Source organism: Hyperolius riggenbachi, chromosome 1, assembly GCF_040937935.1.
Source record: "Hyperolius riggenbachi isolate aHypRig1 chromosome 1, aHypRig1.pri, whole genome shotgun sequence".
Lineage (NCBI taxonomy): Eukaryota > Metazoa > Chordata > Amphibia > Anura > Hyperoliidae > Hyperolius > Hyperolius riggenbachi.
The window spans coordinates 321,506,285-321,524,983 of NC_090646.1; the positions used below are offsets into that span (position 1 = coordinate 321,506,285).

The window sequence follows — 18,699 nt, forward strand, 5'->3', positions numbered from 1 at the left end:
AGTCTGGATTTAAACACGTCCAGGGATGGGGCTGTCCTGATCTGTTGAGGTAAGGAGTTCCAAAATGTAGGGGCAGCATGACAGAAGGCTCTGGGACCAAAAGTTTCCAAGTGGACTCTGGGTATGACTAGATTATTAGAACCTGTGGATCTGAGAATGTGGGGATTGCTACGCAGCTGTAAAATATCTTTCATGTATCCAGGGCCTAGATTATTCAGGGATTTAAATGTCAGTAGGCCGATCTTGAATAGGACTCTCCATTCTATAGGTAGCCAGTGAAGGGAATGCAGGACTGGCGTTATGTGGCAGTGACGGGGTTGGTTGGTTAGCAGTCTGGCAGCAGTATTCTGTATCAGCTGTAGGCGGTACAAGACCTTTTTTGGAAGGCCAGTGTAGAGAGCATTGCAGTAGTCCAGTCGGGATGTGATGAAGGCGTGGACTAAGGTTGGCAGATCTTCTGGGGGTATGAGGTGCTTGATTTTTGCAATGTTCTTCAGGTGAAAATAGGATGATTTCACCACAGCAGAGATTTGAGTTCTGAAGTTTAAATCCCCATCAATTAGAACTCCCAGGCTACGCACATGATCAGAGCTGTGTAGATCCGTGCCTCCTATTCCCAGTGGTGAAGACTGCAAGTTAAGTTGTTTTGTTATCATGCTCTGCCCTCCAATCAGAAGGACTTCAGTTGTGTCTGCATTTGGTTTCAGCCAGTTGTCATTCATCCATTGCTGTAGTTAACGTAAGCAGGCGTTTATAGTTAGAGTTGGGTCTGTCACACCAGGCTTGAAGGAAAGATATAGTTGGGTGTCGTCTGCATAGCAGTGGTATGTCAGGCCATGTTTTTGGATTAGTTTTCCCAACGGTAGCATGTAAATCGTGAAAAGCAGGGGAGAGAGGATTGAGCCCTGGGGCACCCCATACTTAAATGTTACAGGGGTGGACAGGAAGGGCCCCATAGACACTTTGTGGGTTCTGCCACTCAAGAAGGATTGGAACCACTGAAGTACTATGCCATCAATGCCGCAGTATTCCTGTAGCCTGTTTATCAAGATGTCATGGTCAACTGTGTCAAAGGCTGCAGAAAGGTCTAGCAGTATGAGGATCGAGCACTCTCCTCTGTCTCTTGCCATGAGCAGGTGGTTGCATATTTGGATGAGGGCAGTTTCAGTGCTGTGGTGTTTCCTGAAGCCAGACTGGAATGGGTCATAACTGTTATTTTGTAGGATTCTGGCTTCTAGCTGGAGGTATACAGTGTTTTTTAATTATCTTGCCCAGAAAGGGGAGGTTAGAGACAGGTCTGTAGCTGGTCATTGCATCTGGGTCCAGGGAGGGTTTTTTGAGGAGAGGCCTGATGATTGCTTCCTCCAGTAAAGCAGGAAATATCCCTGATTGTAAGGAACAGTTAACAATTTTGAGGAATACCGGTACGAACAGGTCGGGGCAGTTCAACATGGACTGTGTTGGGCCAGGATCCAGGTCATAGGTTGTTAGGCGGACGTGAAGGAGGATGCTTGATGTGACTTCTTCATCAAGTTCTTTGAAGTTTGACCAAGGTGTTACGTTGTCTCTGCTAATGGTCTTCGGCGCTATATTAGGCTCAGATGCTGTAAGTTGGATGGCGGACCTTATAGCGGAGACTTTGTCTGTGAAGAAATGGGCAAATTGGTCACAGAGGTCCTTTGAAGACTCGATATTAAGTTTTTGACATGCCGGGTTGCAGAGTTTTTCCACTGTGCGGAACAGTTGGGCTGGTTTGTTAACTGCATTTGCAATCTCTTGTGATAGAAAGGATGATTTTTTTTTTCCCCGTAATTATTTCAACAATTTTGTGTTCCAGTCTTTTATTTATATGCAGAATGTCTACCAGGCCTTGATTCTGATATATTTTGGTGAGTTAAGGCTTAAGAATTGGAGACCTAAAATTCTTGAAAAAAATGTACCACTTTTGACTCATAATTCAAGACAGAAATGCACCGCCAGGGAGGTTAATATACTGTAATGGAGCAAAGACAATAAAACTTTCAATCTACTTTGTAAATATTTAAATATAAAATAAAACCACGGGATAGCTAAAAAAAAGTAATTTTTAGGAGTGGGAGGATAAATACAATTGTTTATCTCATCAGTTTATTTTCCCCTCCGGTTCACTTTAAGCTCTATTTTGCCTCATCATAAAAGGTAGTTATGACTAAAAATTACCGTATTCTCCGGCGTATGAGGCCCCCTGCACACTGCAAATCTGATTTGCGATTCAGATTTTCCCTGGATGCTATCAAAAAGAAATGCAGAAAAAACGCAGCATGTAGTACCGATTAACAATTGGAAATCGGAATAGCATGTGAAAATCTATTAAAAATCGCATATCGGAATCGCATGTAGTGTGCAAAAGGCCTTAGACACACTTTCTCTTTTTATCTCACTTTTTCTTGGGGAGAAAAAGTCCCTGTGTCTTATACAGCATATGCAGGGAATTCCCCACTTACGAACACCCGTCAATATGAACTGCCAACCCGCAGCCACATCAGGGCCTCCCTACATTGTCCCCCTTTTGTCCCCAGTGTGTGTGTCCTCTCCCAAACCCCCCCCCCTCCCCCTCCCCCCCCCCGCCTCTGCTTCCTCCCCTGTCTCTCCTGCTCTCCCATGTGTAAGTAGCAAGTGTAGCCGCAATGTCTTACATAATCCATGGCAACCGCGAGGATCAAAGACCTCTTCTCTTCCGCCCGTCCACCGTAGTGACAGCTTCTGCTGATCATGTCATTAGCAGGAGCCGTTACTAGGGGGAGTCGTGCGGAAGAGAAGAGGTCTGTGATGCCAGCAAGCACCATGGATAAGTAGCTTAACTTGCTACTTATACATGGGGAGTAGGAGACACTGAGGAGGGAGGGAAGGCATGGTGGGAGTAATATCTTAAATTCCAGAGCATCTTGTCATTGGCAAATACGGTAATATAATTTTAGAAACTGTTTGTTTTTCTTATAACTTTTGGCATCCACAATTATAATTACTTAACTGGTTAAAGGCATCACTAGTTGAAATCTACGCCCTGTTTTGATTCTGATGTGGCTGCTGGGGCATAGATTTCAGCTCACCAACCCGCACGTTCTCGCTGCTCTCGTTGCTCCGGCCGATCTTGCCACTGTCTCCCCACCGCAGCTCACAGCAGAGCCCCGTGAGCTGGTCAGGAGCCAATTTCATTTGCTCCTGACCGTCTCTCAATGTAAGCAACTCCCATTGGCTTACATTGATAGACACTGTCAGGAGCCAATGAAAGCAGCTCCTGACCAGCTCACAGGAACTCTGCCATCATAGAAATGGCAGAGTGGGTGGCCTGAGGTTCGGGTGCGGCGTGGATGGCGGATGCAGAAGGTATGTGCAGCGATTTGTCGTTGTTCCACCATTTCTTGTACCGGTGGTCTCTGGTCCTTAAGGGGGCAGAGACTGCTGGCACTTCAGTGGTTAAGTTACACATTTCTACCTTTTTGAGGTTGAATGGGCTGTTGATTTGCTAGAGTTTATGGGAGGCTTAAGTTAATGAACATGTCTTTTCTACCTAATAATATTGCAACTATTTATTTTGGTGAGTTGGCAATAAGAACTTAATGCATTATTGGATGATTGGAACTCGTCTCCCAGGACTACCTTTTATTACTTTACAAAATGTTTGTTCACTCAGTACTAAATAATTGGTATAGAATACTTGGAGCCCTTATCACAATTTTAGTGTTTGGAAAAGATGTTTATATTTATGTGGGTAACCTTGTAAAACAAAGCACACATAAGTAAAGGTCTACAGTATCTAGCTTAATTAATCACAGATTCTTGAGTATATTTGCGGCGAAAGGATGCAGTGAGTGTTGGATACACAGACATAATGGATGGACGGGAATTTAAGCTAGGATAGATCCTCTTTAACACTGCTCTTCGGAACAGGATATAAACCCATGGATCTAGTATCTGGTTCCATGTTGCAATGCGAAGGTATATTAAAAGTAGTTTCTCCGTCTCTCTGGGAATTTCTCCATTTCTGAGGTCATCAGCACTTGGCCGTTGAAGAACTGTTTGGGCTATAAAAATCTATAAGAAAAACCAAAACATTAATTTTAGTAATAATACTAATACTAAAAGCACGCTAACAAAACCGAAATTAGTTTATCACACTCATAGACAGCAAGTTTGCATGGATGATTTTTGCACATTGCAGAATGTTTACACTTATTGTTGGCTCGAACTTCAGATTTTGTGTTCGTGAACTGCGAACTTGAACTTCCTCAAAAGTTTGTGTTTGTGCGAACTTGGCGAACCGTCATAGACTTTAATGGGCAGGCAAATTTTAAAACATACAGGGACTATTTCTGCCCACAAAAGTAATGGGAAAGTTGTTTCAAGGGGTCTAAACACCCGGAGGGGAGCATGCTGAAGTCCCTCAGAAAATTACGTATTTGACGCAGAGTAGGGTTACAATCCCTAAAGGGCAGAAATCACATTGCATTGCTAAGTTGGAGGCATAAAGTGCTTTAAAACATCTTGCATGTGTATACATCGATCAGAAAGTGTAAGTAGTGTACTGCATCACATTGACAAACCAAAATCACTGTTTAATGCACTGCCGCAAACAGCCGCAAAGGTGTGAAGGATTGCGGAATAGCCGCCGCATGCCCTGACGGCGTGGCAGCTACATCTGCGTCCAGCCCGGCGGTCTACGCGTGGTGACATGTGTCTGATGTTGTTCAGCCTTCCTGTGCACATAGGCTGAGGAATACATGCGCGCGCGGAGAGACGGAGGCTTTATGGGAAGCAGCGGGGGATCAGCTGACAGCGCTGGTCAGCTGATCCCGGGGCAGATGCGGATTGGCTGGAAGGGACTGGGCGGCGCTGATCAGCACTGCACTATCTAAACACTCATCCCTCAGTCTCACGTTGTCTGTCGTTGCGAATGCTTCATGTGTTAGCACACAGACCTTAGTCAGATCCTACAGTGTGTTAGAAACAGGAAGGACCTGGGAATTCACACTGAGCTAGATTACTGTCTCAATGTTATGTTATGCTCTAGACTAGTTCCAGGGTGTTGTGACTACGGACCTCACACCCAAGCCTAGGATACTGTCTATGCTATGCTATGCTCTAGACTAGTTCCAGGGTGTTGTGACTATGGACCTCACATCCAAGCCTAGGATACTGTCTATGCTATGTTATGCTCTAGACTAGTTCCAGGGTGTTGTGACTACGGACCTCACACCCAAGCCTAGGATACTGTCTATGCTATGTTATGCTTTAGACTAGTTCCAGGGTGTTGTGACTACGGACCTCACACCCAAGCCTAGGATACTGTATCATTCTATGTTATGTGTTAGACTAGTTCCAGGGTGTTGTGAATACGGATCTCACACCCAAGACTAGCATTGTGTACTTTCTTACCTTAGCCCGCCACTAGTGTGTTGAGAGCTAGGATCTCACATCTAGTTAGGGCAAGCTTGTTCTAACTAGCAGCAGGGCATCCTGCAAACAGGTAAAGGCCCCTCTCCTAGGGAGCCTTTAGCCTATAGGGATTCACCCACAGTCTGGGGTGAATTCCCTTCTGCTTCTTCTTACCGCCAGCCCCTCTGGTGGTTATCACTCAAAGTGCTATTGTTACATCTACACTCTCATCTCAGGTGTCCAGAGGTTAGACATACCTGGATTATTGGTGATACTGCAGATCATCCATAATCTGGTGTATATCTGCATTATTGGTGATTCTGCAGATCACTAATAATCAGATTCTCTCTGCGTGTTGACACCCATCGTTACAGAACGGCAGACCCAAACAATATGGATCCACTTGACAGTCATCTGCTTGCACTCTCCACCTCGGTGGAGAATTGCATCAGCGTGCTGGATAGTCATCAGACCCAGATCAATGCCTTGTCTGGGTCTATACAAGCCCTTCAGACGACTGTTAACGCAGTGCGATCCCCTCTTGTTACAGACTTACGTATGCCTGTGCCCGAGAAGTTTTCTGGTCATAGATCTGACTTCCGAAACTTTAAAAATCGAGTGTTATCTTACTTTGAGTTGAGACCTAATGCGTCAGGTACTGTCGCACAGAGAACTATCTTTATTAAGACACTGTTGACGAGGGATTCCCAGACCTGGGCATATGGCCTTCCACCAGGGGATGGGGCCCTGACCTCTGTGGAGGAGTTTTTCAAAGCTATGGCTATCATTTACGATGATCCGGACTTTGCCTCAACCGCTGAACGGAAGCTCAAGATGTTGCGGCAAGGCAAAGATTCGGTAGAGACTTATGCAGCTGAGTTCAGGAAGTGGGCGGTGTCAGCTAGATGGGGCTCATTTGCGTTACTGGATTGTTTCTTGTCAGGATTATCAGATGCAGTGTCTAATCTGATGCTAGGGTATCCTGAGCCAAAAACTATTGATGAGGCCATTTCGCTAGCAATCAGAGTGGACCGTCGCCTACGGTACCAGAGACAAAGTAGGGGCAGGAGTAGTGTGAAATACGTTTCCTATGCTTCCTCTCTACCTACGTCGCCTCCTCCTGAACCCATGCAGATTGGACGATCAAAATTGTCCCGGGTCAAGCAGAGTCTTAGAAAGGCTGAACAACTCTGCTTGTACTGTGCAGAGGAGGGTCATAAAGTACAGAACTGTCCCAAAAAATCGGGAAACGCTGCCAGCTAGGAGTGGTCAGAGGTAACACCCTAGGCACGCAGAATTTACCTCTTAAAGACGATCGATTGCTCCTCCCATGCACCATTTCATGGTAGGACCAAACAGTTCCTACTGAGGCCTTCCTGGACTCTGGCTCGGCCGCCAATTTTATTGACTATGATTTTCCTAAAAGATTGGGAATTCCTATTGTTCCATTAAGTCACAAAGTGTTAGTTACTGCTGTAGATGACTCTCCTCTGGAGAGTAAATATCCTCTGTCTCAGACTCCGGAGTTGGGGGTCACTATAGGGGTTTTACATAAAGAGAGTTTGCAGTTTTTTGTGTTACGAATGGCAACTTCCACCATTATCCTTGGTCTGCCATGGTTACGACTCCACGCCCCTCAGATTGATTGGGCCTTTGGTCAGCTAACGAGCTGGTCTACCCGCTGTTATCATCATTGTTTGGCGAAGGTAACCAGATTACAGGTGGAAGGATTGCCAGAGCAGTATAAAGATTTTGCTGATGTCTTTTGTCCTAAATCAGCAGACAGACTACCTCCTCACCGTCCCTTCGATTGTCCCATTGACTTAAGATCTGGTTGTATGCCTCCTAGGGGTCATCTTTATAACTTGTCCGGGCCAGAGAAGGTGTCAATGCAAGAGTACAGCAAAGAAAATTTAGCCAAGGGATTTATCCGCCCCTCCCGGTCACCTGCGGGCGCTGGGTTCTTTTTTGTAAAAAAAAAAAGATGGAGGCCTCCGTCCCTGCATTGACTATCGGGGTCTAAATAAGATCACGGTGAAAAATCGTTATCCACTACCTCTTATTGACGATTTATTCTCCCAGATCACCAATGCTAAAGTTTTTTCAAAATTGGACTTAAGGGGTGCATACAACCTGGTTCGCATCAGGGACGGTAATGAGTGGAATACGGCCTTTAACACACCCAATGGGCATTACGAGTACTTAGTGATGCCCTTCGGGTTGTGCAATGCCCCGGCCGTCTTCCAGGAGCTGATTAACAAGGTTTTTAGACCAATTTTGGGCAAATTTGCAGTAGTATATCTTGATGATATACTGGTCTTTTCAGCCACTCTTGCCGAACATTGGAGACATGTCAAGTATGTGTTGGAAAGACTAAGACAGAATGAGTTGTACGCCAAACTGGAAAAGTGCATTTTTGAGGTGACCTCTGTTGCTTTTTTGGGGTATGTAATATCTACTTCGGGCCTCTCTATGGACCCTGGGAAAGTCTCTGCTGTACTGGAGTGGCCACAGCCTGTAGGTCTGAAGGCCCTCCAGAGATTCCTGGGTTTTGCAAATTACTACAGGAGATTTATTAAAGGGTACTCTACAGTGGTTGCGCCCCTCACCAGTCTTACCAAAAAAGGGGCTGATACTCAATACTGGTCCCAGGAAGCTCTTACGACTTTTGAGACCCTAAAGAAACTGTTCTGTTCTGCTCCTATCCTGAGACACGTTGATGTCACCTTCCCGCATAAACCCAAAAAGAAAAGATCATCTGCATGGGCAAAAATTCAAATAACACAAAACCAAAATAAAGCTTCATCACCAAAATCTTTATTGTAAACGATGCGACAAGAATAAGTTAAAAACATCTAAAAATAGGGATGATAGACACTGGGGGACTGTTGATACAATGATCAAAAAATGACATGAAATATAAATGTATATGGTCAAAACCAAAATTAATGAGCATAAATGGCACTAGACAGAAATAACAGAAGTATGTCATCAGTGATAAATCACTAAAACAAATGCTGGCACTAGTACTCCAGTAGAACATGTGACATCTAGAGTAAAGCAATATGCAATACACAAAGACTTGAATAGATCAGGGATGGCTGGGTATGAACATATAACCAGGACCTCTCGCAATGTATAATGCAGTATACCTGAAAAAATATCTAAGGCAAGCACCTGCCAAACCCACACTATAAGTCAAAAAAGTGCGCAGAAGACATACCTGTCAGTGCATGTATCAGTCATCAAGACGTCCCCGAGTGTCCCCCTCCACGCGTATCGCGGCAACACCGCTTTCTCAAGAGGTACCGGTAAGTCAGCAGTGCACATTTAAATAGTGCACAAATAATCTCCCTGAGGACAGTCACTTCCGGATACGGCATGCGTGGCCACGCATGTACGCACTGACGCCGCTCGTCTCACTAGGAGCGAGCGGCGCGCATGCGCATGACTGTAAACTATGCGAGACTAAATGTTATGCATAGAAGCGCTAGTTTGCAAAAGTCAATAGGACATTAATATTAAACAGGCGAATTTTACAAATGTGTATATATTGGGAGCAAGCACATCAGCTTGCAGCAAGAAACATTTATAAATACAGAAAACAAACAGTGAAAAAATACGTGGAAATACACATGGGTTCCATTTAGTGGTCATAATAAATAATACATATCTGAAACACCAACAATGTGAAGGATATAGAATACATATATCGGCAAATAGATATGTAAAAAATTATTAGATATAGAATTAATATTACAAAGATATTAAATGAAGAAAGACTTTTTATAGATAAAAAACAAGTGTCAACATAAAGTGCTGATAAGATCTTCTCTTTTAATTCAAGTCAATCCGTAGCAGAAGAAATCGTGTGGTGCTGATAATAAAGTGCATATTGCTAATACCTGTATAGTGTCAAATATGAAAAAACATACAGATGTTAGTAAAAAAAAAATATATATATATATATATATATATATATATATATATATATATATATATATATATATATATATATATATATATATATATACATGTCTCCACATACCAGTGATGGAGATAAAAACGAGTGATCAATGACACCAAAAAAATGTGTCAATCAATGATAATGTGAACAACAATGACATGTCCTAACGGTGGAACTGTACTTACTCAGCTCACACCCAGGATAAACAAAAAGTGCTTGAGTGCAAAGAATGGTCCACTCACCAGGGACCTCAAAAAAGTGCCAACCATAGTGACATAATAAAGTGCGAAGAGTGCAAAAATAGTGCAAAATTTAAAAATAGCTACTACTTACCCTGGCTACAGTAGGTTCACCAAAGTATGTGAAAAAAATCCAAGTGAATATTTGAGATGGAACCCATGTGTATTTCCACGTATTTTATCACTGTTAGTTTTCTGTATTTATAAATGTTTCTTGCTGCAAGCTGATGTGCTTGCTCCCAATATATACACATTTGTAAAATTCGCCTTTTTAATATTAATGTCCTATTGACTTTCGCAAACCAGCGCTTCTATGCATAACATTTAGTCTCGCATAGTTTACAGTCATGCGCATGCGCGCCGCTCGCTCCTAGTGAGACGAGCGGCGTCAGTGCGTACATGCGTGGCCACACATGCCGTATCCGGAAGTGACTGTCCTCAGGGAGATTATTCGTGCACTATTTAAATGTGCACTGCTGACTTACCGGTACCTCTTGAGAAAGCGGCGTTGCCGCGATATGCGTGGAGGGGGACACTCGGGGACGTCTTGATGACTGATACATGCACTGACAGGTATGTCTTCTGCGGACTTTTTTGACTTATAGTGTGGGTTTGGCAGGTGCTTGCCTTAGATATTTTTTCAGGTATACTGCATTATACATTGCGAGAGGTCCTGGTTATATGTTCATACCCAGCCATCCCTGATCTATTCAAGTCTTTGTGTATTGCATATTGCTTTACTCTAGTTGTCACATGTTCTACTGGAGTACTAGTGCCAGCATTTGTTTTAGTGATTTATCACTGATGACATACTTCTGTTATTTCTGTCTAGTGCCATTTATGCTCATTAATTTTGGTTTTGACCATATACATTTATATTTCATGTCATTTTTTGATCATTGTATCAACAGTCCCCCAGTGTCTATCATCCCTATTTTTAGATGTTTTTAACTTATTCTTGTCGCAGTGTTTACAATAAAGATTTTGGTGATGAAGCTTTATTTTGGTTTTGTGTTATTTGAATTTTTGCCCATGCAGATGATCTTTTCTTTTTGGGTTTATGCAGTTTGTTCACATCTGATGGGGCACTTATTATGGTGCAATATATTTAATTTAGACTCAGTTTTCGTTGTGGATGTCACCTTCCCGTTCATAGTAGAGGTTGATGCCTTTGAGGTGGGGGTGGGGGTGGGGGCTGTGTCTCAGCGTTCCGGTTTGCAGGGTAAATTTCATCCATGCGCCTACTTCTCTCGTAGGTTTTCCCCAGCGGAGAGAAACTACGATATAGGCAACCGAGAACTCCTGGCCATCAAGTTAGCCTTTCAGGAATGGCGACATTGGTTAGAGGGAGCAGAACATGTTATTACAGTTTACACAGATCATAAAAACTTGGAGTACATAGAGAATGCTAAGAGACTCAGTCCCCGACAGGCCCGGTGGTCACTGTTCTTTTCCAGATTCAGTTTTATAATTACGTACACTCCTGGCAGTAAAAACGTTAAGGCTGATGCCTTGTCCAGGTGTTTCGAGCCCGAGACGGCACAGCCCTCGGCACCCATGACTATTCTGCCTCGGAGGGTGGTTTTGGCAGCCACAAAAACCTGGAAGGATTGGGCTGCCACCCTGGCCCCATATCAGCAGGATGTCCCAGAAGGAAAGCCTGAGGAAGTGTTGTTTGTGCCCCTGCCTTTTTGTCTACAGCTCTTACAGCTGTTCCACTCCCATAAGAATGCTGGTCACCCAGGAGCCACCAGGACACAGGATCTCCTTGCCAGGTGTGCATGGTGGCCATCCCTGGCCACAGATTGTAAGGAGTTTGTGAAAGAGTGTGCTGTGTGTGCTAGGAGCAAACCTTCCCGACAGGCTCCGGTGGGAACTTTACAGCCCTTGCTGGTTCCAAATGAACCATGGACCCATCTGTCCATGGATTTTGTGGGTGAACTCCCCAGGTCTGAAGGCATGACTGTCATCTGGGTGGTAGTAGACAGATTCAGCAAGATGGCCCATTTTATCCCTCTGAAAGGACTCCCCTCCGCCCAAGAGCTGGCTAACCTCTTCATCCTGCACATTTTCTGGCTGCATGGCATTCCGGAGAATGTGGTGTCAGATAGGGGAGTCCAGTTCGTTTCTAGATTCTGGAGGGCATTTTGTCATCTTATGGGCATGAATCTTTCATTTTCATCAGGCTACCACCCGCAGACAAATGGCCAGACCAAGAGGGTCAACCAATCCATGGAACAGTTTCTCAGATGCTATGTGGCTGATGCACAAACAGACTGGGTAAAATTTTTACCTTTCGCAGAGTTTGCGCACAACAACCTGAAAAGTTCTTCCTCCGGGTTTTCCCCTTTTCAGGTAATGTCGGGAAGGTCCCTTAAGTTTTCTCCTTTGCCTGTGGCATCTACTCCTTTCCCAGCATTAGAGGATTGGCAGGTGGCGTTAAAACAAATTTGGGCTCTGGTGAAGACAAATTTGGGGAAGGCTTTCAAGTCTCAGAAAAAGAAGGCTGATAAGAGACGCTCTGCTGAATGGGACTTTTCGCCAGGAGATTTGGTCTGGGTGTCTACGCGACATCTGGCTTTGAAACAACTATCACCCAAATTAGGGCCTAGGTTTGTTGGGCCGTTTCCAGTCACCAAAAGAATTAATGCTGTCACTAATGCTGTTGATCTTCCTACTAGTATGCGAGGTGTAAGATCAATCCACGTGTCAATGCTCAAGCCGGCAGTACAGGTGGATTCTGTGGAAAGAATTATGGAAATTTATAATTAATCTGTTAATCTTTATGTATATCCTTCATATCCTTTATATCCTCACGTGGCTATAAGGACCACATGCACAGAATCAGACCAGGGTGTTAGAGTGACACTTTAAGTAATAGGATTATTATTACCCCAAGAGTTATCACAATATCACTGAATATATGTTATATATGTTTTTGAACCATTTACTGTGCACAGTCTCCTATGTCCTTTTGCAGTGAAATTCCAGAACACCTCCCTTCCCCCTCAGTGTCATGGTGTACTAGGCACAAAAGAAAGGACTCTTTGAGAAGCAGTCTGAGCCAGTTTTCTGAAGGTGGGGGTGACTTTGAAGGAAACGAAACAAGGAACTGATTTCAGAAGACTTCCTCCAAAGTTGACTTTCACTTTCACGGAGGACAAAGAGGAGTCAAGCAACCCCACCCAAAAGGAGAACTGAACATGCTGGTTGGACTTTTACCAGAAAGAACTGCCCAAAAGGAGGAATATTTTATCATATTAATTAGGCTTTAAAAGGAAAAGGTCCCGGCACCCAGGAGAGAGGACTTTCTACTGCTGTGCAGGGCCTGTGTTAGAGACAGACTCTACATGCTGGCTGTTAGAAAGTCCTTGTACAAGTGAATAAAGATTTCTACGTTTTTGGCACTTATTGGAGAAGTCTCATTGAGTAAGTTATTTTCTTTTAACATCTGGTCCAAGTCGAACCGGAAAACCTATAGTCACAAAGAATTAAGGCCTAGGAGCGCGTTTGTGACTGGCAATCAATCTGATAGCAAGCCGGTGAAAGCCCACCGGGGCTAAGTTCCCTTCCAAAAGGTGGCCAAACGCAACTAGGTCTCATGTCCTTGTGACATACGGTTTATTTCGAACCGTGAGACTTCTTCAGCCAAGGTCGGTGAAATCGCCTGCTTAGGATTCTAAAATGAAGTTCTCGGGTGTCCTGAAAGCTTCTTAATTGTAAGTACTACCTTTTGTTTCTGTAACTTCTTGTACACAGGGCTGCACTTAGAGTATAAGTATTGATGTGTTGTCATATTGTTTTGCATGACACAATCTGTGGTCAGTGTCCTAAGCTACCGTGTGCCTCAGCGGAATTGTAAGTTCCTTGTAACAGAATACAGCCGCGTAACAGGCAGTAATATCGGAGTGGATCTACTGCCACCGATTGTGTCAGTACCTTAGTCGGAGGTGCCTCTCCTTAGAAGTTCAACGCACGGAAGTTGTGTCAGGTACCCCGTGCCTATGAAAGAGGGCGGATAGGGGATCCAGGTGACTAATAATCCTTCCAATAAGAGGTGTGTGGACGGGGAGGTAAAGAATGGGTCAAGGTACAAGCAAAATTATGGCCACTAATGATGAATGTGTTATGCGCAGGAAAAGTAAAAAAATTGGGTAAAATATCGCAGCCTGTGGGGGAATAAATATGGGTTTTTAGGGCATCTGCATCTCGACGGCTGTAAAGAAACTTGTTGCTCAAATTAAATGTGATGTTTAGGGTAATGTGATTTTAGAAAAATAATATTGTTTATCAGAAGTTCAAAGATGGCTACTAGAGGCATATATGAGGAGGGGCCAAGTACAGAGAACAAAGACTTGGAGGAGGTACCATGTACTGCATGTCAGGTTCCTCAGAACCCTCCCCAAAACCAAGCCCCTCCCACGAAAGGTGGATGGGGCCTCACAGACACGCCTCACAGACACATGAGGTGAGAGATAATACAAATGGATTAGACATAGATGAGCTACTGGATAAAGTGATGAAGGTTTTCAGTAAATATAGAGGTGTAGCTCCCCCTGCTGCTGAAACAACAGATTCCCCTTATGAACGGTTTAGGATTGCTATACGTGAGGTTTTGACTGAAGGGTTATGCAAGTGTGTTACACAATATGTGGTGGATCATAGAATTTGTGGAACAAGTGATTTTCTAGAAAGCACCCGATACCCTGTATGTGTGATTAAGAGGAAGGGGAAGAAAGGGAAGAAAGTTGTTGCATATGTTTATGATTGCAACAAGGATGGAAGTAATTGTTATGTGAATGGTGGTAACAGCCACACGCGCTCACAAAAGCGCAGATTTAAGGACTATGAAGGTCGCAAACGACGTGGGGAATGTTTTGAATGCGGAAAAAAGGATCATTTAGTCCAGCAGTGTCCTGAACAGACACCAAGGTTACTAAGTGACAAGTGTGGTTAAGGGTACTAATTTGTGCCCTAGTTGAAGGCAAATAAGTAAGTGAATTTATTGATAAACATAGAATGGTACGTTGTGGTATTAAAAAGACTGTGCAGATCTGTAAAGCTGGAGCTCTAAAATCTAATATGTAACTAACCGAATCCAGCAGAGGGGAAGGAGGGGGGGCTACAGGAGAAATTCACAAGTTATGAGCTGCTGTGTGTTTGTTGTTTGTGTATTTTCTACAAGTATAGAAATGTCTGTACAAAATTTTATACTCTGTTTGTCTGATGTTTTGTCTGAAGATTGGAGATTTAAAAGTGATTTTTACTGTCTGCAGTTGTCTGTTTGTGAATGTCGGTCACTTGGAATGTGTTTGTAATGTTAAACTCTGTGAAATTCGAGTGGAGCTTCTGCCTGGGATCTGTGTGAAGGTATGGGTTACGCCCACATCTCTGAGGAGGGGGCAAGAGGCCTCATGGACTACTGATCCCAGCCTAGATGTGTGTGTGTGTGTGTGTACAAGCGGAACAGAGTGATTTGAAAGAATGCATGTAGCAAGATAAAAGGTTTGTTTGACAGAAATAAATATATATTTTGTGAAACCCAGAATGCGGGATAGGAAAAAAAAAAGAGAAACCCCGCAAATATTACTTTCAATTATAAGAGTAAATATGATGATTTTTAGTTTTTGTTTCTGGGAACAATTGATTGCTGTATTACTGTGGTATGTGGGTCATTGTCATCGATTGATTGACTGTTTGATTGTCACCTGATTGAATTTTTATCATTTACGGGTATGTTAGAAGAAGTTCAGTAAAATGACTTTGATAGAAATATTTTGACCACAATGCCTTGTCTAATGGCGAACTGCAGAAAGGGATGCATGACTGTAGTTCTCTGCCAAGAGCCCGCCACCAGCCCCACCCCACCCCCACCAGCCCAATCCCACCAGATCCATCCATCCATCCAACCCCCCCCCCCCCCAACCCGCCTATGCGGCACAGCCAGTTTGCTTGGGCACGTCTTTATTGTCCAAAAAGCTGCACCACCCTGGCCCTCTGTACCTTTGTTTTCTTTGTTGTTTACTGACCAGAGGATGTTTTTCCCCGTCCGCATCTGCGCGGTGACTTTTCTGCAGAGCAATTAACAAATCTTTGTGGATCAGTTCCCTGTGCACAGGAGGGAATACACCAACAACTAAGCTGGTCTTACAGTAGTGAGCTGAAGAACATCGTAGAATAGATAAGTTTCTTTCTGCGTCTTTGCTCAAGCTGTGTGTTTTATCACTTTCCCTATGCCAGCCTGTTATATGGGATTTGTCCCCCACTGTTTTTACTGACAGTCTGTATGCTTTCCCATCATGCACAGGGCCGGATTTCTGGCAAGGCCTCATAGGCCATGGCCTAGGGCACCAGAATTTTAGGGGCGGCTCAGTGAGGGGCAGTAAAGCTGTTCTATGCAGCCATCCCTATCTACAAGGACAGCTTTAACCTTTGAACTCTCTGTCCTGTACTTGTGTCGTCCCTGCAAGACCTGTAAGCTCTATCCTGCAGGTATACTTCAGCCTAACTCTCATGGTGATTCAATGGTTCCATCATTAACGAGATGGCAAACATAACAGTTCTTAAGGAAAACATAATTTATAATCTATACGTGTATTACTAAAATAGTTATTGTCTGTGACATCCAATGATGAAATGTAAGGGGAATTCTCATTGGGGCACATAGAGATAACAACCATACAGACGGCATAGTTGGCCTTGGGCGGTAAAAAGTACAAATCCGGCCCTGATCATGCATACGTTTGCGGCTTCATGGTGTCCGCAGGGTTTGGTGTCAGCACCTGAGGAGCCCACCCGTCCCACAGACTTGTTTCTATGTTTTCTGGATGTTCTCCGGGCTCCCACAACACTGGCCATTCACATGTGTGCAACATCCCAATCCCCTCATCTCCCGTGGCAACGACTTGGCAGTCCTGACGTCTACAACTACAGCTCCCTCTGCTGACTTGCAGTCTAAGACTTTACCTACAGGTCGCTCTGCATACTGCTGACCTACTAACCTTCCTTTGACTGACTCTGTTCAATTAATTTGTGGTGATGACACATGAGTCTTACATGTGTCAAGAGGAGGGATAGTGGCTAAATTAGAATAAAACTACATGGGAACATTTGAGCCATTGTGAGAGGGCGCACATGGGCCTTCCGAGTCCAGATTAATTAAAGATCCAGAGCCACAGCTTGCTACGAACACTCACATGAAGCTTCGGTGGTTTTGAAACAAAAGAAATGTTGTTTGAATCTTGCTCAAGAAGAACGCTTAGCGGTCATTTCCTTTTAAAACAGTAGCCAGATCCAATCTGTTCTTGATCGTTAGCACCATGGGGAAAAGAGGGGCGGAAATTTGAGATCCTGAGGTGACGGGAACATTTGCTTGAGCCTCAGTGCGACCACGATCTCAAAGGCTGTGGGAAGATATTAGAAGATTCTTCCTAAGGCACAGGTGTAGTTCTTTATCTTGAACCATGGTGAAAAGGAGATAAAAAAAGGGGGAACAGATACCTAAAAAGGCTACATAGGGGAAGTTGGGGTAAAACCATAGCATTTTAAAGGAAAAAAGAAGAAGAAGAGCCCTGGAATGACAATGACAATGACTGAACGACCTCCATTGAACAGCAACGACAGGATAGACAAAGAGACTACTGACCCATCCCCATCGGACAGTATTAACAAGATGAACGTGACTAGTAATAAGGCTCTAGCGACCGGTGGAATTTTTAATTTTTGGATTACTTTGGCAACTTTTGCTGCAAACTAAATGAATGTGTCTGACTGTATTGTGTGTGCAGCGGCTAGACCGCAGATTGCTCTGGTACCAGTAGTGGCGAGTGGGTCTGAATTAGAATGTACGATACAAAGTATGATAAGTGTGAATCAACCACGGAACTGTACCACAGAGAGAGCCCGTATGAAGGTACCGGGCACGCCACAGCGTGCATTTGCTAAAGCCAGCAATCTTACGTGCTATAATAGATCTGCCCCTAGTAACCATCCAATGATTAAGTATTGTGGAGAAATAGGGGAGATAACCAATGATAAAGGGTTGAGCCTAGGAACAAAATGGCAGTTAGAAGATACTTGGTGGACTTGTGAACCTAACAAAGCAGAATCATCATTGCCACCAGAATGGAAAGGGTTGTGTGCCCCTGTCTGGATGATAGAACATGTAACTATATTGCCCTATGAGTCCTTTAAAATTTTGGTGGATAAAAAGCTACACCGGAGTAAAAGGGAGGCACCAAAAGGGAGTTTGGACCCATATGTATATATTGATGCGATAGGGGTCCCCAGAGGGGTGCCAGATGAGTTCAAGGCTAGGAACCAAATTGCTGCAGGGTTTGAGTCAATTTTCTTATGGCCAACAGTTAACAAAAATGTGGATTGGATTAATTACATCTACTACAATCAGCAAAGATTTGTTAATTATACTAGAGATGCTATCAAAGGTTTGGCAGAGCAACTAAAAGCAACATCATTAACAGCATTGCAGAATAGAATTGCATTAGATATGCTGTTGGCAGAGAAAGGGGGTGTATGTGAATTTTTTGGGGAACAATGTTGTACCTACATTCCAGATAATACGTCCCCTGATGGAAAAGTGACAGTGGCTCTTCAGCAGTTAAAAGATCTATCTGAAGAGCTGAAACGAAACTCAGGTGTTTCAAACCCAATAACAGACTGGTTACAGAACTGGTTTGGAAGCTGGACTTCATTTTTTCAGAGTTTTGGTATCGCATTCCTAACTGTTCTTATGGTTCTGTTCCTGTTAGCCTGCTGTATTTTTCCAATGCTGAGAACATTTTTTGCAAGATTGATAGATAAGCATATGAGTACTACTATGTATGCAGCCTTAGCACAGCATGATGAAGAATCATACGGTGATCTGAGAGGAGATTATGATGGCATGCTGGAGGGGGATGGCCAGGCCGACGTGTGAGCCAGCTCACGGCCAGAGCCTGATTTTTCTTTTTGATCATTTCACTTCTATGCCCTGACTTGCTGTAGTGCATACCCATTTGCAGCAAAGGGGAATAGAAGGCTGTGTTTGCTTGAACCTCCAATCCCTGTAGTGGAGACACA

General features: G+C 43.8%; 1 protein-coding gene across 2 annotated transcripts in view; it reads right to left on the reverse strand.

Moving 5' to 3' along the window:
• Nucleotides 1-3,715: 3,715 nt before the first annotated feature.
• The window catches only part of TBXA2R (thromboxane A2 receptor), a 390,683-nt gene continuing 375,699 nt past the window's right edge, over nucleotides 3,716-18,699 (reverse strand). For both annotated transcript variants that reach the window (XM_068233845.1, XM_068233844.1), the window contains one exon: nucleotides 3,716-4,074. In XM_068233845.1, coding sequence (XP_068089946.1) covers nucleotides 3,802-4,074 — 273 coding nt within the window. In that variant the 3' untranslated portion in view covers nucleotides 3,716-3,801. The remainder of the gene's footprint in view (nucleotides 4,075-18,699) is intronic.